At 42.9% G+C, this 24,623-nt stretch overlaps 1 protein-coding gene and 1 pseudogene across 2 annotated transcripts in view; both read left to right on the top strand.

Annotated features, from left to right (window-relative positions):
* The first annotated feature begins 465 nt into the window (after positions 1-465).
* Positions 466-1,480, top strand: LOC306639881 (serine/threonine-protein kinase PDIK1L-like; annotated as a pseudogene). Its single transcript has one exon. The product of its transcript is annotated as a serine/threonine-protein kinase PDIK1L-like (transcript).
* A 1,678-nt stretch (positions 1,481-3,158) lies between these two features.
* MAP6 (microtubule associated protein 6) overlaps positions 3,159-24,623 on the top strand; it is a 71,192-nt gene continuing 49,727 nt past the window's right edge. Inside the window, exon 1 of the mRNA XM_079104077.1 lies at positions 3,159-6,201. Within this exon, the coding sequence (XP_078960203.1) occupies positions 4,742-6,201 (1,460 nt within the window). The 5' untranslated portion in view covers positions 3,159-4,741. The remainder of the gene's footprint in view (positions 6,202-24,623) is intronic.

Raw genomic sequence — 24,623 nt, 5'->3', positions numbered from 1 at the left:
CTCTCCTGATGTTTTCTGTTTGCTTCAACTGTGGACAGCTACCCACCCTCCAGTGTTTAAAAAAAAGTTTCTCACAATAATAACCTCATGGTCACTAACAACAATAATCTCATGATCTCTCATTTTAGCAATTCCAATAAAAAACAGAAAGTGGCTATTTAGGATGATTTCTCCTAACTGGTACGACGTAGATCACATCACTAAACAAGTTACTTTGACTAGAAAGTTGCAGTCCCCTTGTAAAGAGATGAGTCATCTGGTCAGCCCAGAGAGGTGGGTGGGGTAGGCCTACCCAAACCACATAGCCCAAAAGTAGGAAAAAAGTAGTCTTCAAAAGTCAAATATTGGCGCCAGCCTCTGACTGGAAGCCACGGCTGTGGAGGCACCAGCTGCTGAATAAAGGCGGCTTACAGAGCCCCTGAGAGGGAGTGCCGTTGGCTACCCTGAGAAACCTCGACCTTGAAGATGGTAAGTAGCCAGCCAAAGTATGATCCAATATGGGAGATAGGCCGTCGTAGTTACCATGCTGTGTATGAAGCAGTCATCAGAAAGACCAATGCACCGGTGGTAGTGGAGAAAATTTGATGCCACGCACCTGAAAATGTTGATCTAGCCCTTTGTGAATTCTGGGCACTAAGCAGTACCAAGAGCCAACGTCCAAATGTGAATCACTTGGAGGAATGCATCCTACAAAAAGATGGGATGGTGCAAAACATGTCCCACGGTTCTAATTCTTCCCTTTATTTACAACTCGTAGAGACTTCGTTAAAAGGAGAAATTGCCTTTGATCCCAGAAGCGCCTATTGTTTGTGGTTTGTGATGGATTTTTGTGTCTGCGGAGATATGAATGAGTATCCGTTGTCCAGGAAACCCAGTTGGAAAACTAACACAGCTTCATGCTTCTGCTGAGCAGTGCCCTGGCTTTCTTGCATAAAAACCGCATCATCCACCGGGATCTGAAGCCAGACAACATCCGGATTTCTCAAAGCAGGTTGGATACTAGTGACTTGAAACCCACAGTGAAAATGGCCAATTTTGGTCTAAGTTCAACCTCTGGGCAGAACCCGGAAGAACCTGTCAGCTAAAACAAGTGTTTCCTTTCCATGGCATGTGGAATGGATTTCTACATGGCTCCTGAAGTGTGGGAAGGACACTACACAGCAAAAGCTGACATCTTTGCTCTGGGATTAACATCTGGGCCATGCTGGAAAGGATCACAGTCATAGACACAGAGATAAAGAAGGAACTCTTGGGGAGTTATGTAAAACAAGGAACTGAAATCGTGCACGCTGGGGAGGCACTTTTGGAAAATCCCAAAATGGAACTTCTAATTCCTGTGAAGAAAAAGTCTATGAATGGGTGAATGACACAACTGATTAAGGAAATGCTGGCGGCAAACCTTCAGGATCATCCGGATGCTTTTGAACTAGAACTCAGATTAGTACAAATTGCATTTAAAGATATCAGCTGGGAACTCTGACATATTATTTGCAAATATCTTGGATCATATGCTGCTTCTGATTTAACAGTGATGCAATATTATGTGGCTGATAAAGAATACAAAAAACTAAATTCCATCCTCTGAGGTTTAGATTTTATTGTGAGATTTTTTTTTCTTCTCATTTTTCTTAAATTAAGCTGGCCATTTTATTAGTATGTCTTACATGTGTATTACCAATGTGGGTGTAAACTTTAAAAAAAAAAAAAAATCATTGGTAGAAGTTTGGCAGGAAAATTCCCTAAGAGCCAAGAAGAGAAGAGTCCAGGTTTTTTGAAATATATCTCTAAGTATTTTAGACATTCCTTGTCAGTATTAAGCATTTCAAAGGAAAAAGAGATTTGCAGACTAGTAATGCAACCTTTGAAGCTTTTTAAAGGAAACATATATGTATATATTTATGTATATGTAAGTATGTGAATGTGTGCATTTTGCATTCCATTTGAAGAAAATGCCACTTTTGTTTAAATTATTTGATAGGAGTTTGAGTTTTTGAGATTTGCTGGTGAAATCAGTGATGAAAAATAAACTTTCCCTTAAAAAAAAAAAAGTCAAATATTAAGGTGCTGTTACCACCAGAATGAATGCAGGACAAGCCACACAATAGATAACCATTAAAATTGTCTAGGGCTATTGGATGGTCCAAGGAGGCTGTACGGCTGAATGTAGTTTTAAAACTCAAGAAAATAAATGTGGAAAGTGGTTTGATGATGGAGTTGTCTGAAATGCTTTTCCTTTTAGCTCTCCTGCTTAGGGACCATTCACTCAGCACCTATGTTTTCCTGTTATACCAACCTTATTGTGTGCCAGTGATTTACTTATTTGCCTGTCTCCCAGTTATCTCATAACACACACTTCTGATTGAGGGCTTCTCTATAGCTAGACCCCTTTTTTGTCTCATAGTGCCCAAGGTACAGAGTAGGCATCAGGGGACCAGACTTATTTAAAAATGAAAGAAGGGTAAATTCTCAATGACCCCCAGAATAGACATCCCCCTTCAATTCTTAGTCTTCCTTTTGGCCTTTGTAAATCATTATTACAAAGATATTAGTCAAATCCAGGGAGTTCTGCAGGATTGGGGGAGGAAGCATCAGAGCAGATTATGTTGCTTATAGAAATTTATCTCCTAATGACTGGAAAACTGTACCAGGCATCCTTTTATTTATGGATTTCAAATCAAATCACCAAGAAGTAAAGACCCAAGTAGGAGGAAGTTCAGGGGATAATTGACTAATCAGAGCAGTCTTCTCATCCTGTTTGATTCCAAGGTTGGAAAAAGCGGGGATGTGTTTTGCAATCAGTTTCTAATATAAACACATAATGACTTTCTCTCCCAGAAACACCAATGCCCAGCTTAACTGAAACTGAAAAAATGTGCCTATATTTGCGGGGCGAGGAGCTGAAGATCAGGCAATGTTACTAGGGGTAGGGAGTGGAGAACAGTGCAGGAGTCATCAAAGAGAGATCAAAAGGTACCAAGAGAAACAAGAGCTTTGCCAGAGAAAGTATCTAAGTGGCTTGCTTAGGAAGTGCCAACTATGGGTCTTCTGGGTGTGTATAGTAGACACCGTTTATATGCCATTGTTATATGTTAGATGTGGTAGCAAGCACTTTTAGTGCATGGTCTCATTTTACTTTTCAGAACAAAATTGAAAGTAAAGTTGGCACCCTGGTTCATAGATGAAATTTAAGACCAGAAAGTTGCAATGATTTGCCCATAGCTGTATCACGAGGACTACAAATGCTGAGATTTGAATCCCTGCAGGTTGGATATGACTTTTGCTCTAAGTCCTTAACTGTCAAAACACACCACTTTATGGCAGGTATTATTTCCTCCATTCTACAGATAAGACTGAGGCCCAGGGATGACCCAAGTGACAAAGATGTCAGATTCCAAAATCTATTCTGCCTCCAAGGTTCAAGGGCAGGGGGGACAGGGATGCCCCCTGCCAGAAAGCCCCTGCATATCAGACCCTACACTTTCTTGGGGAACTGTACTCCTCCAGTTTCCCCTCAATCTCCCCACTTATACCCCATTCCAGAATCTTATTACCGTCACCTTTCCCCCAGTATGGCCTCTGGGCTGAAGAGGAACCCTGTGGTTCCTGGGTACTCTAAGACACTGCTTCCCAAGAATCCCCTAGGGGATAAACTACCAGAACACCCCAGCCCTGGGGCTCTCATTTTCACACATCTGAACAAGGCCTGACACTGGTTAAGTGCTTCGATCAGGAACCACATACTGGGTTCAAATACAGACATGATGGACCAAGCATCAGCTCTTTTTTAAAGCATCTATTAAGGGACAGACATTTTACCAGGGTGTTTCCTCCGTATTTCATTTAACAGTCTCTCTCCTTCAGTGGTTGGCCCTATTTTACAAAAGAAGGGCCTCAGGCTCCTGGAGGTGAGGTGACGACCAGCACAAGGACGGCAAGTGCTTGGGACTTGAACCTACCAAGGCCGCAGATCTGCTGTTGTCTGGGAGCAGAGAAGGGAGGAGCTGTCAGAGCAGAGGGAGGAGGGGAAAGAGAGGGCAAGCTCCCAGCAGCGCGCGCTGACGACAGCAGGTGATTTTTTTCTGCAGCGCTCTCTCTCTCAGCATCTTTCCTGGGTCCCCCCCAAACCCCCGCCCTTGCTGAGCGGCAGAAAAGGGTGGGGCCGCCTCTCTGCAGCAGAGGCGGCGGCGGCGGCGGCTGCAGCATCATTCGAGGCAGCAGTGGAGACGGCGGTGCTCCGTCTGCGCTGGATGTGATCGCCTCCAGGCCCTGCGGGGTGACCGGCTGCTACTGGACACCAGCGGAAAGGAGAATAAATCCCGGTCTGTGGAGCCTGCAGACACACGGCCCAGCACTTCCTCTGCGCCATGGCTTAAGCCCGCAGTCACCTCGCTTCGCGTCGCCTCGCTCCATCGGGGTCTGCGCGCCGCCGCAGCCGCAGGGAGGGGCGCGTCCCAGACGCCCTAGCCGGGGACTCCGGGACGCCGGGTAGCTGGCCCTTCGGCGCCCGCAGCAGCTGCGCTCCCGAAGGCGTTTGCAGCCGGTAATCGAGGCACTTTACAGACTTTATCTTAGCGATAGCTCTCCTCAGGTGCTCTCTGAGCGAGGAGGGTGAGGTAGCAGGCTGATTTGGGGAGAAAGCGGTGGGACCCACATTGGTGGGTAGGGGCAGGGGACTGAAGGAAGATTAGAGACTTGCTTTAAAGACACAAAAAGAAAGAAGGCCAGTTTTGCATCTAGCATCATGGCGTGGCCATGCATCACTCGGGCCTGCTGCATCGCCCGTTTCTGGAACCAGTTGGACAAGGCGGACATCGCGGTGCCACTGGTTTTCACCAAGTACTCGGAGGCCACCGAGCACCCGGTCGCCCCACTGCAGCCGCCACCGCCTCAACAGCAGCAGTCTCAGCCCCCCTCGGCGCGCGCGGTCGCCATAGAGACGCAGCCGGCCCTGGGCGAGTTGGATGCAGTTGCCCGGGCAACAGGGCCGGCGCCCGGGCCTAGCGGCGACCGCGAGGCGGCGGCGGCCTCCGCCCGGAGTGGGCCGGGCCCGGGCGCGGGTTCCGGCTCCACCTCCGGGGCAGGCCCCGCGGACTCGGTGATGCGGCAGGACTACCGCGCCTGGAAAGTGCAGCGGCCCGAGCCTAGCTGCCGGCCGCGCAGCGAGTACCAGCCGTCGGACGCGCCCTTTGAGCGGGAGACCCAGTACCAGAAGGACTTCCGCGCCTGGCCGCTGCCGCGCCGCGGGGACCACCCGTGGATCCCCAAGCCTGTGCAGATCCCCACGTCCTCTCAGGCTACCGCGCCTATTCTAGGAGCGCCCAAACGCCGGCCGCAGAGCCAGGAGCGTTGGCCGGTGCCCGCCGCCGCCGAAGCAATGGAGCAGGAGGCCCCTGGAGGAGCCGGTGTCCTGGCAGCCGGAAAGGCATCGGGTGCCGACGAGAGAGACACCCGCAGGAAGGCCGGGCCGGCCTGGATGGTGCGTCGCACCGAAGGGCACGATCAGATGTCGGGGCCCGCCGTCCAAAGCCAGGCCGAAGAGGGTGGCCCGGCGGCTGGGAAGGCGTCCGGTGCAGACGAGCGTGACACACGCAGGAGGGCCGGGCCCGCCTGGATGGTGCGTCGCTCTGAGGGGCACGAGCAGACGCCGCCGTCCGAGGCCCAGGCCCAGGCCCAGGCCCAAGCCCAGGCAGGAGCGGCTGGAAAGGCGTCCGGTGCAGACGAGCGCGACACTCGCAGGAAGGCGGGGCCCGCCTGGATGGTGAGACGCTCTGAGGGGCACGAGCAGACGCCGCAGTCTGAGGCCCAACAGGCACAGGCACAGGCACAGGCACAGGCCGGAGCTGGTGGCCCCGCGGCTGGAAAGGCGTCCGGTGCTGATGAGCGCGACACTCGCAGAAAGGCGGGGCCCGCTTGGATGGTGCGTCGCACCGAAGGGCATGATCAGATGGCTGTGCCGGCTGCTCAGGTCCAGGCTGAAGAGGGTGGCCCGGCGGCTGGAAAGGCGTCGGGTGCAGATGAGCGTGACACACGCAGGAGGGCCGGGCCGGCCTGGATGGTGCGTCGCTCTGAGGGGCACGAGCAGACGCCGCTGCCCACTGCCCAGGCCACTGGCCCGGAGGGTGGCAAGGGGCGCGCAGCTGCAGACGCCCTCAACAGGCAAATCCGCGAGGAGGTGACCAGTGCAGTGAGCAGCTCCTACAGGTGAGACACTGGCAGCAGCTCTCGCAGTGGGGCTGGTCACCCTTATCTTCTCCCGAGGACTGCCTTTGCAGACCTCACATTCAGATTCCTCTCATCCCAGACCACGCCCGTTCCCCAGTCTCATGCCAGTCACCCTCCCATTGCATATTCCTCTGATTTGTCCTGTATGAAAGCTGTTAGTTACCACTCCGGCCTTTCCAGTTCTCTCTCTTTACCACTTTTAGTCACCTTTCCTCCATCTTTGCTCACCTCACATCGCTGGTTACCCAACAGAGACTCTACCAGTTTCTTCACTGCTGGGTTGTACTTGAACCCAGAATTTTACCAGTAAGTAAAACCTTAACTGTGTAATAATCCTGCTCCCCACAACTCACCTGCTGCATTAACCTGGCCACTGTCCCTTGCTGGCTTCACTGTGGCCCACCTGCCTTGTTTTCTTGCAGGGTTTTCATCTTTCTAGAATACTTTGCAAGTGACTTCTCCCCCTCCTCCCGAGCACACTTCATTTGGACTTTCATTCTTCTTTCCCTCTCTCAGTCCCTGGGCAACACTCAAGCACCACGCCCTTTTCTAGATTCTCCCACAGGATCCTTTCAAATCACCCTCCTCATCTACCTCCCAGACTCTGAAGTCATTTTCCTCCTGCTTCTTACTTGCTGTCACACAGTTGTCAAATTTATTAATCTTTTCCAGGGTCAGATTCTATCTGTAAGATGTTATGGATAATAGATATCTCTTAGTATTTTTTCACTCATTTATTGATTTTAAGTTAAACATTCAGTTTATTTTTCAATGCCTACTATACAGGTCAAGCACTATAGTAGACATTGTGAGGATTCAGGAGGCCTGCTCATGCCTGGCACATAGTGGTCATTACTTTTGTTTCCATTCTGACCTTCTACAGGATGCTTCATTGTTCTGATTTCCACTTCCTAGATGCCTGCTCCCTTTTCCCTCATTGAGGCATCTCCTTTCTCTCTCTGTGCCCTTCATGGTCTCCAGTTGTGTTTCTTACTCTCTCACCACCAAGAACTCCCTCTTTTTTTTTTTTTTTTTCTAGATGTTGATATTTTATTCTAGATGTTGTTTATTTTATTCATTTATTTATATGCAGTGCTGAGAATTGAACCCAGTGCCTCACACATGCTAGGCAAGCACTCCACCACTGAGCCACAACCCTAGCCCCCAATAACTCCCTCTTTAGCACTGAATTCAAGCATGAAAACATCTCCCCACCCCAAATTCTCCCTCTACTGCAGCCTCAGTCCTTCCAGTCTATTTTCTCATCCTTCATCCATCCCATATATATTTCCTGACCTTATGTTTCAACCAACATCAGTTAGCTAACAAATCACAGTTGACCGAATATGTAACACTGGGTTGGGGTCTCTGAAGAAGCAGATGCGCATGATGAGTAACTGAACTAGAGGTATTAAAAATGTGGCTTATGGGGTCCTTCATCAGTGCCACAACCAATTAGTTGCCTTCTTCCTGTGGCTGAGGTGTGTGTGTGTGTGGGGGGGTCTTACATTACAGAGTTAGTGTTTTCTGCCAATACCCTATAACGATCCCATAACATACCCTCCATCAGACTGATGTCCTCCAATGAACATGGCAAACCCTCTCTCCCATGCTGAGGAAAAACTAGCATATGAAGGTGTCTTCCCTTGTCTTCCTAAATTTCACCTTCCACTTCCCATCTGTCTCTTGATTTATTGCTATCACAACCTCACTGGTCTCCTAGTGCTTCCTTTTAAAGTTCTGGATCAAACAAGGACACATATCCTTTTTCTTTGGATAGACATGAAGAATTTTCCTAATACTTTTATGCTGTTATTAAGGGAGGAGCAAAAGAAAAGAAAGGAAACAAATAAGCAAGGAGCATAAATGAAACCAAGAGGTAGTTTTCTGGTTCTGCTATGGATTTCTTGTTTACAAGGCCCTACTGCATTCCCTGAGAACCCTAAGGCTGGCTCAATATCACAGATGGCTGGTCTGTGGCTTCATCTTCCTACTCCCATTCTACCATCCTCTGGCAGGTGGAACCTCACCACCCACTAGGCAGGAGCTTCCTCTTCTCACCTCCATGTAATCAAGGACAATCAAGGAAGAGAGCCCAGGTTCTCAGGCCTTCTTGGGTAATCCTACTCAGTATATGATTCCCAAATTTGCAGAGCTTGTTTTTGGATTATTAGTCAGTCAGGGAATGACTGCATTTGTCAGATGAAAATTTTGGTTTGTACCAAATTTTGGGTTGTACCTTTGTTCTGTATAGCCTTTTTCTCTGAAACAAAACCTTAACTGTGTAATAAGCATGTTCTGCTTCACAGTCTGAATTATACACGTACTGGAAATTATTAGATTGGGTAGGGGAAAGCTAGGCTTGTGCAGGTGCTGAGAATGACTGTTTTCAGCAGCTATTAGAACTCTATCAACCTGTTAAGAAAAATCTTTGAACACCTCACAATTAAAAAAAAAAAATTAGGTCCTCTCTAAAATTTAATGATAATATAATTTTGGAGCCATGAGTGCCATTTTGCTTGATAGTCAGAAGCATTTTGAAACAGTAAGAGAATGAGTGTTGCTAAGAATAATTTCTTTAATAAACAATTTGAGTGTATGACAAATTTGATGTGAAATTTAACATTTTTTTTTCCAGAAGAAAAATTAACCAATGATAGAGAAATGCACTCTGGCTGAAAGTAGATATGAAGAAATAAGATAGTCAATAAATTAGGTACACTGTTAGAGAAAAATGCTAGGAAATTATAGGCTTATCTGGAATACTGATTTTTCTTCCCTATTATCTCAAATTATTTTCCTTGCTATGATTCTGGATATATCCTGAATTTAAGTATGTCCCCTGTCCACTGTAGGTGGGTCTTACATCACCATAGAAACCAAGAAAGACTCCATTTTAATGATAATTTGATTTACAAAACCTTTTCTTCTGCCACTCTACATAAATCATGGTACATTTACACCATGGTGACTGGTTCCTCTCATGGGCTTTACAAGTGACATCTGTCACTTGACATCAATGTGAGCAGTTTTCTTGAGAAAGGACACATAATCTATCAATATTGATATATAATGTAAAATATACATTCAACTTTCAGAATCATATATATGTTAATAGACTGCCAGTTAATAGCATTAGATATCCTTTGACCTATTGTTTTGAGAAACCTTCCTTACTCAGTAGTTTATCTGATACATAATGCATACATACTCACCAGGAGTTTCAATTCAAGTGACTATCTGAGGCTTTAAGAATAATTCACAATCATAAGGTGTATTAATTTTTAATACATTTTACATAGATATTATAAAATTGAGAAGCATGTCTTTATTACGGATTTTCATGTTGAGGATGGGTTTCACTGGGAAGCCATTTGTGACTAGCTCTGGCTTTCTCAATTAGAAAATAGATGAGTCATAAGGAGGGGATTAAAATTTCTCTCCCAGTCAACCCCATTGCCCTGGCCATTGGTTAATAGGGATAGATGGGGTAGCAGGTGTCCCTATAGAAATGCTAATGAGAAACTTTTCCTAGAAGAAATCAGCTGGGGCATCAGGAGGCAGAATTAATAAACCAGAAGTTTACTGAGTACTTGAAAAATGAAAGTTTATTGAGTTTTAAGAGTACTTGAAAAATGAGAGCAATAACAAGGAAGTCAGAAAGAAAAAGAGACTTTAATGTCTACCCTACAGCCTTGTGTGAAGGTTAGAGAAAGGCCCATCTGACTTAACTTGTGCTGTGCAGAACTACCCTATGCCACAACTGCCCATTTCCCTAATTGCCTCCTGCTTAAGTCCCACCAATACCTCAAGGTCAATCTTGGATGCTGAATCTTTGCAGTGAGTTCCTAGGTCTTGCCATTCAGAATTAATTTTTTTTTTCTATTACCATTGTACTATCTAAACTCTTATCACTGTCTGCTTACTTCTGAAATATTTTTTTAACCTTTTTTTTGTTGGTGGTTTATCCATATGTGTTCCGCCTCCTGCTCCCAGATAATGGACAGTTAAAGAGAAGGGCTGCATTTTGTCCATTTTTGTACCTCTTACAGCCTAATGTTCCTCTGCATTTAGATTTGTTGATCCAATGAGATATGTAGGGCTTAGGGAAATTTTTATTAATCTACATGTTAATTTCCTTTTGTCTCATTTAATTAAATTTATTTCAGAAAATGACCACCAAGCCCTTACTATGTATTCAAGCTGGGGATACTGAAAAAATAAGTCATAATCCTAGCTAAGGAAGTCATGTCCTCTTTAACCAGGATATAAATCCTACTACCTTACACCAGAAGGAAATGTTCAAATGGGGAAGGGTGGTGAGCATTCCTGACCTGGCTCTTATTGTACTTTTGCTTAGAGCCATGGGCCTCAACCTTGGCTGCACGTTGGACCATCTGGAGGTCTTTAAAAATGCTGTTGCATGGGTGCCTCACCCAGAGAAGCTGATATAGTTGGTCTGGGGTGTGGCCTGGGCATCCATATGTTCTAAAACTCTCTTGGGAGATTCTAATGGGCAATCAGGTTATGACATATATCCACAAGGTGAGCTTCTTAAAATTCAGTATGCAGAAGAATTGCCTGGAGAGCTCTCCAAGATTCAGATTCTTGGGCCACATTCTCACACATGATGCTTCAATAGGTTTAATGTGGAGCCTAAGAATCTATTTTTAATAAAAACTGTAGATAATTTTGATGCACTTGGCTTTACTTGAGAAGTTACTGCTTGGAGAGATTTGCTGTCTTTAAGGGATGATTTCCCATATATATTTGTATACTTACATTTTATTCAAGTCTTTCATGTTCTTACATTTTGTAAGAACATTTTGTAATTTTCTCCATAAAGATCAAGATCATATCTATAATTATAGGGTTTTTTTTTTCCCCCCCGTTGGTACCAGGGTTTGAACCCAGGATCACTTAACCACAAAGCCACATACCCAGTTTTTTTTTAAAAAAAATTGTTATTTAGAGATGGGGTCTCACTAAGTCACTTGGGACCTAGCTAAGTTGCTGAGGCTGACTTTGAATTTGTAATCCTCCTGCCTCAGACTCCTGAGCTGCTGGGCATGCACCACTGTGCCCACCACCTATAATTATAGTTTTTAAGTTTTGTTTTTTATAGATAAGTCTTTAACTGGATTTTATCTTTATGTATGGAATGAGGTTGAACCAAATAATCCCCCACCCCCAAATGGAAGGTCATTTATCCCAGTCCCTTTTTGAAAGTTTATCTTTCCCCCACTAATTTATGATGTCTCCTTTATCACATAAGAGTCATACATGTTCAGATATTATTTCTGGGCTCTTTGTTCTATTAGTTTGAGCTAATGCCATGGTCTCTTATTTCCTTTTTTTTTTTTTACAAGCTATTTTTTAATCAGTGTTTCCATTATGATGAGCTTATTACATTTTCTGACTTGTTGCTCAGATGCATTATTTTTTATAAGTTAATCTTATATTTAGGAAACTTACCATACTCTCTAGCTAGTTTTGTCTATACATGCTTTTGGATTATCTATAGAGATAATGTATGTTTTTAGCAAATAGCAATTTATTGTTTTCCTTTCTAATATTTATGTATCTTGTTGTATTGCTGCATTGATTAGAATATCCAGTTTAGACTTGAATAGTATGCAGTAACAGACATTTTTATCTTGGGACATGGGCCTGCTTCTAAAGTTTTAATCATTAAGTATGAGATTTGCTTTGTTTTTATGAGATCAGGGTTAGAAACTTCTCCTTATCCTAGTTTGCTAGGGATTTCTAAAAATGTAGATGGGTGTTGATTTGTATTGAATGCTTTTTCTGCATCAGTTGAGAGGGTTTATGGCTTTTCTTTTTTAATTTGTTGTTAGATTTCTTCCTGATATTGAACCATCTTTACATTCTTGGGATAATCTTGCTTAGACAAAAATATTTTTTATGCTGAATTTGGTTTGCTATTTTTTTTATTTAAAATGCTTGCCTATATATTTGTAAGTGAAATTAACCTATGGTTTTTCCTTTTTTATATTGGAAGAAAGGTTATAAAATTAGATGAATACATTCTCCTCCTTTTCAGTTGTTTGGAACAATATGCATGGGAAAAGCTGTTCCTTAAATATTTGTTAAGATTCTCCTATATCATAAATGTTAGTCATATTTCAAAGACTTTAGAGGAAAAAATAATTTATTTTAAGAAAACTCAAGAATTGTCTATTTCTTTGCTTTTTAAAATTTCCATGAGCATAATCCACTTTAGAAATGAAGTATTGCAGTATTCTTTTGTTTAAAAGAGATATTTCTACTTTGAGTTTCACACTCAACCTAAAACATTTCCTTTGGAACCTGACATAGCATAAGTTATTACCTTTCCTTTCAGTGATCACACTTTAAGTTAGACTTTCCAGTGATCTCCCCATATATTGTTTGTTGATTAACGTTTAAAAAGTTATCGTTTTGCACAAATAAAAGATGTGCCATTTTAGCCTTGATTTCACATTGACAGGTTCAGCCTTTCCCTATCAACCACAAATCATGCATTAGAATTATAAATGGCAACCAAAACTCTTTTTAAGATCATTGATGTTTTGTGACCACATATGAAAATGAATGACCTTCTGGGCAAATATATCATGATATCCATAGCCCAATATGTCTTTGTATTTCAAAGTTGTAATCTTTCCTACTAATGACAAGGAAGCAGGGGGAAAAGTTAATTTCATACACTGCTGTTAGAATTGTAAATTGTGAAAACCTCCTTGGAAAACATTGTGACTGTCTTTTAACATTAATTATATATATATATATATATATATATATATATAACATATATATATGTGTGTGTGTGTGTGTGTGTGTGTGTGTGTGTATGTATGTACACTTCAACCCAGGAATCTCACACCTGAGAATCTATTTCTAAGAAAAAAAAAAATAAAGTGCCAGTATTGGAGATTTTATGTTTATCGAGAAAAAAAAGAAGATTCTCCTATAAAACTTTCTGAACTTTCTGAATCGGGCATCTTTTTCATGAACTTGTTTTTACTACCAATATGATGTCTTTAGTAATGATTCTTTTAAGTAGGTTTTGTATTTCTTCTTGGGCCAATTTTATAATTTATAATTTTTTTTGGAAAATTTACATTTATTCTAATTTTAAAACTTATTGACATAAAATCTTTGCTTATCTGTAGCTATATCCCCTTTTTCATACCTGATATTAATTTGTATCTTTTCTTTTTTTAGGATTAGTGTTATATAGGCTAATTTTGCTTTTTAGTCTTTTCAAATAACAAAATTTTGGTTTTGTTGAAAATCTCTCTCTCTGTAAGTTTAACCCTTATTTTTACTATTCCTTTGTGTGTATGTGTGTTTGTGGGCATGGAACCCAGGACCTTGTGCATGCTAGGCAAGTGCTTTATCTCTGAGCTTCATCCCGAGCCCTATTCCCTTTCATTTCATACTTCTGAGAGGTAGGCATTGGCCAGGTTATTCCTGGCTTTGCAACACTGGATAAAGAGTTTGGATTTGTTTTTGTAAACAGTTATGAGTCGCTGAAGGAATCCTAGTGGTAAACAAAATAATTTGATTTAAAATTTGTGCAATTCTTGCTGACTGATCTGGGGAGATGAGAGAAGAGAAGTCAATAGGAGGCAAGCTTTTGAAATCATTCGGAGAAAGGATAAAACCTCCACCCTGATTGTGGGCTCGTGGTTCATAACATAATGCAGGTAGGAAACAGTGGATCATGCTGACTATCTCTGGAGCTGGGTAGAGGCTGCAATCCAGGATGACACTCATGTTTCCTGTTTGGGTAACTGGCAGTGGTGTTAGTCACTGGAATGAAGATTATAGAGGAGAAAAAGGTCTGAAGTAGAAGTGGAACTTACTTTATAGAAGTTAAAATTTGAGTTTGGGGATACCTAAGAAGAGGAGTTCAAGGGTCATTTGAGCAGATGGATCTGAAGCTCAGGGAGCAGTCTCATCTGTAAATATAGATTTGAAAAACCTCAGCTTGTGGGTGTTATTAAGCTGTGATGGGAGGTGAAACCATCCCTGAGAAGGGAGTAGAGAAAATTAGCCATCAAAGAATGGAGCACTGGGGGATACAAGGTTTGAAGTACTGAGAGCATAAGGGATATTTTCGAAAAAGATAAGGGAGTTATCAGAGGGAGTGAAGAAGCTAGGAGAGACAGTTGTCATAGAAACCACATCAGGTTCCTAATTTAGCAGTGCTTTCTTCCTATTTGGAAATTTTTACTGAGAACCTACTGTGTGAAAGGCATTTGTTAGTTCATTGATTGACCCTGTGCCCTTTAACGCTCCGAGATATAACACTGACCAATACTAATCCCCAAAGGAGATATGATACACACAGTTAATTCTTAGTTGCTCTCCTAGAGAAAAATGGCATCTAATGCATATATGAACTTGAAAAGTCAGGTCAGTGATCCTTCTAAATCTACAATCACTAAGAATCAAGCACATAATGTTCTAGCCACAAAACTAAACTAATTCAACAAGTGTGCATTAGGAGGAAGGGGCCATCTCTATAATGCAGCTTTGGTTTTACAAATTATGTCAGCTGTACCAATGTGGACAATTCTTGCTGAATTTAAGATTGCTTCAAGATGGGCCTGAAGTAGCAAACTAAAAATTCTCCTGTAGAAGCTAGATTTATTGGAAATAATAATCACGGTAGCTGGTTGAGTGCCTACTGTGTGCTTGTCAGAGGGCCCATAGCCCTCATTATCTTCTGTAATCTTCATAGTGGCCCTGCAGTAACTGTTACTTCCCAGTTGGAGCTTGGGACCCATAAGGTCTCTTGTTTGCATTTAGGTTTTAAGAGCTTGGAAAGCACAGTTTTTCTCTGTGTTGTCTTTTCTCTCTACCTAGCACTTTCTGCATGCCATGTTAATGTGTACAGTTTCAACTCAGTTTCAACCTGTAAATGTTATTATCTACCATATAACGGGCCCTGAACTAAGGCTCAAGATGACAAAGTAGTCCTTGTTCTCATGACTTGTGTTTATAAGGCAGAGGCAACTGTGCTGAGAAGTTATAGGTGCCATGATAAAAAGCTTGTGCAGAGTGCTAGGACACAAAGCGGGGAGGAATTAAGTCCTCCCGATTCGAGGTTTATCGGGAAAGGGTTCAGCAGAAAATGCAACTGGTAGGCTGAGTCTTGAAAGATGAGTGGGCACTCAATGAGGGAGGAATTCACTTGAATAAAGGTTGCAATCAGTTTTATGCAGGAGAACTTACAGGTTATTGTTACATGAGATGGGATGGCAAGGAGGAATGTGGGCTGGGCCATAGCTCCTTTATTTTGTAAACAAAGGGAAGATCAGGATCAGGTCTTGGATTTTAGAAAAGGTGACTTTGACAGCAGTGGGAAGGTTGGATTGGAAGTATTAGGAAGAGCTGAGTCCAGGAAGGAAGCTGTAGTCTAGGTGAGAGATGATGTCGACTTTCATCAAGGGAATCATGTCAGTATGTGCTGATGGCATAGAAGAAAATAATGAGAGGCTCATGGAAGGCAGACAGAGAGGGAGGAGGAGGTGTCCAGGATGTCTCCCAGGTTTCATGATGTCTGGAGAAAAACAATGTCATTCTCTGAGCTTGTTTAGCATGGTAATGACCAAGTTGTCTGAGGTGTCTTTGGAAGGTTTGCATGAATGCTCACTGTGGGAAGAAAATGCACACACACTGCTAATAAGGATGTAAACTGGTGCAATCATTTTATAAAACTCTTTAACATGATCTATTCAAGTTAAATACGTTTTTGTCATATGACCTAACATTTCCATTCTTGAATGTGTACCTACCAGAAATGAGTGCAGAAGATCTGTGTAAGAAAACTTATGACAACATTATTAATCATAACTAAAACTAAAATAGCCCAAATGACCTTCAATAATAGGATGCACAAGCTATGCAGAATATTTTTACAGGGTGTGGTAAGCAGAATAAGGTCTCCCGCAAAGGTATCTGTATCCTGATTCTTGGAACTTGTAAATATATGGCAAAAGGGACTTTGAAGATGTCATTAAAGATCTTGAGATGGGGAGAAGGACCTGGATTATCCAGGTGGACCTGATGCAATCTCAAGAGTCCTTAGGAAGTCAGGCATGGACTTGGCTGGTCATGACTGGCTTTGATGAGAGAAGAGGGATCAATGCCAAGGAATGCAGGAGCTGTTAAGAACAGGAAAGAGCAGGAAAATGGATTCTGCCCTAAAATCCTAATGAGATGCATTTTTGACTTCTAAACAGCACTGTAAAATAACAAACCTGCGTTGTTTTGTGGTTGTTACAGGAGCTTACATTGATTCTTGGAATTTCGGTTGGCAGTTTACACTTGATCCTTGTTGTGAGGGGCTGCCTAGTGCATGATGCAATGTTGAGCAACATCACTGACTCTACCCGCTCCATGCCATTAGGGTTTCCTACCCCTCCCTGCCTGGAGTTGCAGCAATAAATCTCTCCAGACGTAGCCACAGGCCTCTTTTGGGGGACTAATTTATTCTTTATCAAGAACCACTGTTACATTGCAATGAAAAAGAAGTCATATACCAAATGATGAGTGAAAGAAACTAAATACAAGTGCATTGTCTTAGGCAGCTTTTTCACTCCTGTGACTAAATGATCTGACCAGAACAACTGTAGAGGGGGAAAAGTTTATTTGAGGGCTCACCATCTCAGAGGTCTTAGTCCATAGACAGCCAGCTCCATTCCTTGGAGCTGGAGGTGAGACTGAATGTCATGGCAGAAGAGTGTGGCATAGGGAAGCAGCTCACATGATGATCTGGAAGCAGAGGGAGAGAGAGACTCCACTTGCCAGATACACCCCAAAGGCACACCCCCAATGACTCACCTCCACTTGCCAGATATACCCCAAAGGTACACCCCCAATGACTCACCTCCTTCGGCCACACCATACTCGCCTTCAATTACCCCTCAGTTAATCCCATCAGGGGATTAATTCACTGATTTGGTTAAGGCTCTTACAACCCAATTGTTTCTCCTCTAAACCTTCTTGCATTGTCTCACATGTGAGCTTCTGGGGGACACCTTACTTCCAAACCATAACATGTACTTACTGAATGACCCAAATTATATGATTTCAATGACAGGTGATGAAAGTACTGGATGGTGTGGTAGTTAGGATATTGGGAGTCTCTGTGGGGGTGGGCGCACTGGTATAGGCTGAGAGGAACCTTCTGAGGCATTGTTGATCTGAGTGGCAGCTACATGGTTCTACACATTGCAACAGTGAACACTTATGGACTTTATTCTGGGCATGTTATACCTCAACCAAAAAAAAAAAATCAAAATACAAACTAAATGGAAGCATCATTTGATGCCCAGGACAAAAGGCAGAACAGAAAAATAAAGATCTGGACAACATCAACCTGTTGGTGAGAATCAAACCCATAGAGGCTGACTGGGAGGGCATAGAGAGGATGAGGACACAGAGGCCAGAGCCCAGCAGGCACTGACACCTCAGGAAGAGAGGAGAGCAGGCAGTGAAGGATGGGCCATTGGTTCTGCACTTGCCTCCCGCCTCCAAGAGAAAGGTGAAGAGCAAGTCCCACCACTGCCTCCACCTTGCAGCTCCTGCCTGTTAGCATCCGGCAGCACCCCTGGATGTGTGCATTAATGGCTTGCCTCGCTAGCCCTGCCTTATTCCAGCATGGTCTCCATCACTAAGTAACTTTTCAGATGAATGAAGAGATTTTTGCAGGACCAAGCCTGCTGTAACTTTCTTGGTGGGGAAATTGTGCCCAGGCCTCAGGCCGCGAAACCCACAAATGCCTCCCTGAAACACTCCCTCCTCCACGGTGCTATTCCCTTTTGTGGTCATTGTCCATTTCCTACAGTGACTTCAAAAAGTTGGCCCATGTGTGACATATCCTAGAGTGCATTTTTGCAAGCCTTTTGTCCTTTAAGGATTGGTCACCATTAAAGCATAACAATTAGAAAGGTAGACAGTGAAAAAATACAAAAGAACAGAATATTAGAAAGAACAGAGACAATTGAGCTTCGACCTCATTTGCTGAGTGCTTACTCCGTGCCAAACACTTAAGCATGTCTTTTTATTTCAACTTCTTGATGGCCTTTGAAGGTAAACATCTCTATCTCTAAGGACAAAGACTAGAGTTAAGCAGGTGTGGGCACTGAGATCACACAGCCAGTCAGTGACCAAGCGGCTCAGAGATCTGGTTCTCCTCATTCCAGACCACAGCTGTATCTTGCTCACACAGCTCAAGCAGACCCTCTGTTAAGACCCCGCCCTCAAAGGGGCTGCTGCCAACCTCAGCCTTCATGCCATCTTTCCTCACTGTCCTAAGCCCTTGCCATTCTTGTATCTGCATTGGGAAGCGATGAGTACTCTTGCCACTCCCTGTCTCAAACTGTCTCTGGATCCCCTTCCCTTCAAGGCAAGGTCCAGGCCCTTTGGCCTGCGGTCAATGCCTGCCGGAATCTGACCGATCTCATGCTTCTAACTTTTCTGCTCACGGCTGATTTTTTTTTTTTTTTTTTTTAACAGACCTGATGTTTTTTCCTGGAGGTTCTCAGTCCTGGTTGCACATGAAAATCTCAGGGACCCCAGGGGTACTCTGGCTAAACCATAACCCAAGCTGGGCTTCACAAGACCCACACTTCACCAGGACTGGGTTTTACTCACAGGTTTTACTTCCTGTCTTCCTCCGATCTTTTTTTTTTTTTTTTCTGAATCTTTCCTCTCCTTCAGGGTTTTTATTCCATAAAATAAAAGACTTTTTGTAAGCTTTCTATCTTTAAAGGATTGATTCCTACTATGAAAGCAGGAATTAGTTTGGATTTATTTGATCATAATTTCACAATAATAATGAAGTGTACTTAATATTTTTATGCCAAGTTCAATACATCTTAAGAACATGCTGGGACTATGGGCCATGAGGGTCCCTGGTGAACAGCATATGATGCCTGCTTGCCGGAGACTGCTTCTCATGAGGGAGATAATGTGGATGCATGTAACTAATTATCCTCATCACTATTATCCCTGGTGAGGGTTAAAATCAGGAACCAACATTCTGTAGGGGTACCATAGGGGCTGTCAATTCTTTGAACATTGTTGAAGGGGTAATTGTTTGCATCCTGGGAGATGTCTGGTAGCCTATGAAGGACTTGTGACCATCAAAACTGGGTTTGAAGCTTGCCTTTTTAACTTAAAGTCTGTGGGACCTTGGGGAAGCTTTGATTTTTCTCAGCAGTTAGATGGGGACAATAACACAGTAGGAACATCACAGAATCATGATGCAGATGGAAGGAGTTAATGTTTGTGCACGGTGTGTGCCTGTCCCAGTAAGTGCTGGCTGCTTTTGTTCTTGTTGTTGAGAGAATGGGGCAGAGTAGGTTACCAAGGGTAGTCTTTCATTTATTCATTTAGGAAACATCTATTGCTTCTGGGATGAGGTACTGTGCTAAGACCTGTAAGACCTGCAGAGGTGAATAACACGGTACCTGTCCTGAAGGAGCTCCTGGGCTAGTGAGAGAAACACACGTGAAGAGAATTATAGTAATGGTAGTCAGTGTTGTCATAGAAATTTGCACGAGGTATTGAGAGAGGTAGAGGAAAGGGAGGAAACTGAGTCTTGGTCATGGATTTCTCCCCGGAGGAGCTAGCTGTCCCTGTGCAGTGTGTCAGAGCATAGGATTTGATTCACAGGGAAGGGAAAGAATTAGAAACTATGTGTTCCTTCCCAGAGGTCCTTAACAGTGAGCTAAGGGTGCAGAAGGCCATTTAAGGTACAATACTTCCTTCCTTGTAATTCCAGATCCTCTCAGGTGTCTGCTGTGTTTGAGCCTTTAGGTTCAAATCCTACATACCACATACTAACTATACAACTCTGGTTACTTAACCTCTTTTCTCTGATTTTGTTCCCTTACTCATAAAATAGAATGAGTAGGACCTACATTGTAAGACTGTTGAAAGACACAGTATTCCATTAAGTCTGTGACTTTTTTACCTGCCTTATTTACCATTGCACTACAGGACCTAGCTTAGTTCAGGGTGTTTGGTAGCTGCTTAAAAGATTTTATTTGAACAAATGGATAAGTGATGCATGTACAGTGTTTAGCTAGTGCTTAACCCATAGTAAGCACTTAATAAGCAGCAATTATCCTCATCACTATTATCCCTGGTGGGTTGAGTGCCACTTGGCTAATCAGAAGAAGTCCCTGTTTGCGTGAATTCTAAACTTTTGGGAAAAAGAACCATAAAATGCTCAGAAAAGATTTAATATGGACATTTTTTAGTCTGGCAACCATTTCAGATTCATGTTTTATAATCTGCCTGTGTAAATATGAATTAAATGGGGAGACCAGGCTCTTGTCAGTCTGTACACATGAGAATATTGCATGCATAAAATAAGAAACATAAAATTAGAATCTTAATGAGAGCAATAAGAAAAGAATAATTGTTAACAAGCTTACATTTTCTCCAAAAATGAATTAAGAACTATTTCTGTGCTTAGTGAAGTACTGTTATCTAATTTTTAGTAAAGTCTAGAGCTTGAATTTCCTAGGAACCACCAGAATGTGGGTTGATTGTGTGCAAACTCTGGATAGCATTTTCCTTCGTGGGCTATAATGACTTCCCTGCTGAGTATCTTTCTGTGCTTCTCTGACATTGTGCCAGTATCTCTCCCAAAAGCACAGGAACCCTAAGGGCCCCTCACAGGATTTTGGAGAGCTGTACAAGAAAGTCCATTCAGCCTAAGTTCCTTGAAGGCATGCCTGATCCTTGTGCTTTTATCCCTCTCTCTGGACCTGGCCCAAAAGACACCGCAACCAATGTGTGTAGAGTATCTCCAAGGGAGTGAGCAGGACCTGACTGCTCTTCTCAGGGCCTCCTGATGACCACTTCTCCCTTGCAGATTCAGTGAGCCACTGGATTAAATATGCAATTCAGATGCTGAGATTCTGTTCAGAAGGCACAGGAAGAGTGGAAATGAGGAGTCGGGGTGTAATAAAAGTGGGGAGAAATGTCAGTAGGCTCAATGGCAGTATTGTTGTCCACCAGTGCTACACTCCGTGGCCTGGTGACGTGAGGACAGAATATTGTCAAGGTCTCTAAGGATGGAGTATCATTTCTCAGTCCTACTACTGTGGTACATGGTCACCCGTAATTCTTCATTCTTTTAACTTACCATAGCCTTGCTGTGCAGAGGCCACTCCCTCCCTTCTGAAAGTAGACAAATGTCTAAGGCACTGGCAAAAATAAAAGCCAGATGATTAGTTGGGAGTTTAGATCACTCTTTCAGAAGGAGTCAGTTTAACTTTTCATTATTCATTTCCAATCAGTCAGTTATTACACTTTGAAGCAGACATTTGTCAATCTCCTACTGTACACATGTAGCTTCCTGTCCAGAGATACTTCAGTCTAAGAAAGAAGAGCCACAATGTGAACTCAGTTAAGCCTTACAGGATTTCATGTACTTTTTTTTTTTTTAATCCCCCTCTGAAGCACTGGGGATTCGAACTGCGGCCCTTGCGCATGCTAGGCGAGTGCTCTCTATAACAAACTATTTCTTCAGCTCTCATGTACTTTTTGAGCAGATATCCTTTGGACTTGAATCATCAGGGAAGACTTCTTGATTTCAGTAGATAAAGCAAAATAATCAGGCAGGCAGGGAGGTGGCACTTTACAGGCAGGAAGGCTGCTGGGGCATGGAGAGCTACACTTACATATGGGGAGTCACAGACATTCAGATATGACAAGGGTCCCAAGGGTAAGGACTGACCTAGCAGAGATGAGTCTGGGAAGATAGCCTCAGTCTAGACCAGGGATGGGCTAACTTTCTGTGAAGGGACAGATTGTAAATATTTCAGACTTTGTAAATACAAAATTGAGGCTGTTATGTTGGTACTTCAAAAATAAGAGAAAACAAATTTTTCAAAAATCTTTAGTGCCAAAATTCAAAATATAATAATAATATGTAATATAGGTCTATTAATGAGAAGAATAAATTTTTTAGAGAAGTAATATTGGCTGAATTGGGGTTCAAAAATCTGTGTTGCCTTTTATTACATTGATTTCAAATATTAATACACAAAAACCAGTCCTTGGGGCTAAGGGTGTAGCTTTGTGGTAGAACCCTTGCCTAGCATGTTCAAGGCCTTGGGTTTGATCCTCAGGTCTATCAAAAAAACAAAACAAAACCAAAAAACACCCAAAACAAACAAACAAACAAAAACCCTTTGCTTGCTCCTGACTGAATAAAACCAGGTAGAGAGCTGAATGTGGTTCGTGGGCTATATTTTACCAATTTCTGACCTATGCTATTGAGGACAGAATACTGTGCTGCCAAGTTTCAGATTCTGTATTTAAGTAGCAAATAACACCTGAACAGATGCCTGAGAACAGCTGGTTTGACCGGGTCTTACTAAGCACATCACTTAACCTTCCCCAATGGATATAATCACTCTCTTATTTCCTTACAGCTGAAAAGCAGCCAGAAGCTATGAATGTGTAAGAGTCTCTTTGTCTTTATATATAATGGGTAAGCAAGCCATCTCTCATAGCAACCAAGAATACAAGGTACAGGATTCACCATTGTGAAATAATATTAGTCTCTGGCTGCTGTGGCCACTTTGTGTGGGGTTCCCTTGGGAGATGGAACAAGGCTTTTAAAACAAACAGACATGGAATAAATGGTATTAAAATAAGCACGGGAAAGTAATGAGTCCGCCTAGAGTCTAGCAACCAAGAGTATCGCAGAAGAGCTCTATCCTGAGGGACATAGGACTCCTCAAAGAAGCACCCCCTCATGCAGCATTTCTCCAGAGTTGGCCAAAGGAGGTTGGAATGGAGAGAGTCTCTTAGGAATCTCATCTAACAGCCCCATTCTTTGGAGCACTTTTTAGCACATCGGAATTGTCCTAATCCAGACTGCATTTGTGAGAAGGTGACACTTTATGAGCACTGTCATAATCTGCCTAGATGAAGGGCTTTTGTCAGACTGTTCCTTTAGTTATTCATTCAGTCAGTTCATACCTGTTAAGCTTTTCCTAGGAAGATGACATACCTAGGCTTTGGGGAGATGACAGAGGTCCAGAGCGTCAGACATCCTGATTTACTGTGGCAGCTTCTACCTCACTCATAAGGGGAAACACCATGATGACGGTGATAGTAATGATAATGCAGATGGTGGTGGCGTTGGTCACAGAGCTGGGGAGAGGACAAATCAGCAGAAACATGAACATTTTTAAATAACAAAAAACAGACTTTAGGGGTTGGTGATGGAGAAGGGAAAAGTTCTGAAGAAAAAGTGAGGAATGCAAGGGAAATTAGTACAGAGCCCCGCCCCGCCCCCGCTGCCCTTATCTGTGGTTTCACTTTTCATGGTTTTAGTTACCTGCAGTCGACCTTGGTCCAAAAATATTAAGGGGAAAATTCCAGAAATAAATAATTCATAATTTTTAAATCGCATGCAATTCAGAGAAGCTTGATTACTCTCACACCATCCTTCTCTGTCTGGTTCAGGATGTGAACCATCCTTTTGCCCAGGGTTCAGCATGTCCAAAATATACCACTACCTGTTAATACTTGGAGATGTCTCAGTTATCAGATTGACTGCCGGGGTCACAGTGCTTTGGTTCAGGTGGCCCTTATTTAACTCATTAATGACCCCAAAGCCACAAGGATAGTGATGCTATCAATTTTATTGCAATATATTATCATCACTCTATTTTATTATTAGGTATTTATTATTCCCTTACTGTGCCTAATTTATAAATTAAACTTTAACATGGGCATGGCTACCTAAGAATAAACATAGTATACGTAGGGCACCGTACTGTCTGCAGTTTCAGCCATCCACCAAGGTCAGGGAACATGTCTGCTGAATAGCGGGGACCGCTGTGGCCATGGCTACTGATCTGGTAACCACAGTGCAGTGGATCAACCCAATGTCTTGGGATCAGGAAACCTCTGCTCAAGTCCCAGCCTTTCCTTTTACTATTGGTGTCACCTTGGTGAAGTTATTTCAAGTCTCTGAGCTTCAATTTCCTCCTCCAGGAACCTGAAATTTAAATATTCTTCTAAGATTATTTGTACACACATCAGTAGTGTACACTAATTCAAAACAATTGGCCCAAACCAGTGAATGGGGTCAGTAACACTGAACTCCTTCAACTATCCTGGTAAATTATTTCCTTTCCCTTGTACACAAGGCACCTAGTTCATAGTACATGCTCCACAGATGTTAGCAATTGTTATAGTATCTGTAATATTTGAAACGTGAAGAGTTCCTTGTCAAGGCCAGAACCAAGCATGACTATGACTATGGTGTGTGTGTGTGTGTGTGTGTGTGTGTGTGTGTGTGTGTGTGTGTGTTTGGGCTGGGGACAAACAGAGGATTCAGAGTGCCC

The sequence above is a fragment of the Sciurus vulgaris genome, assembly GCF_902686455.1.
Source record: "Sciurus vulgaris genome assembly, chromosome: 11".
NCBI lineage: Eukaryota > Metazoa > Chordata > Mammalia > Rodentia > Sciuridae > Sciurus > Sciurus vulgaris.
The sequence above is the reverse complement of the archived record's forward strand: the minus strand, read 5'-3'. Positions and strand labels throughout refer to the sequence as shown.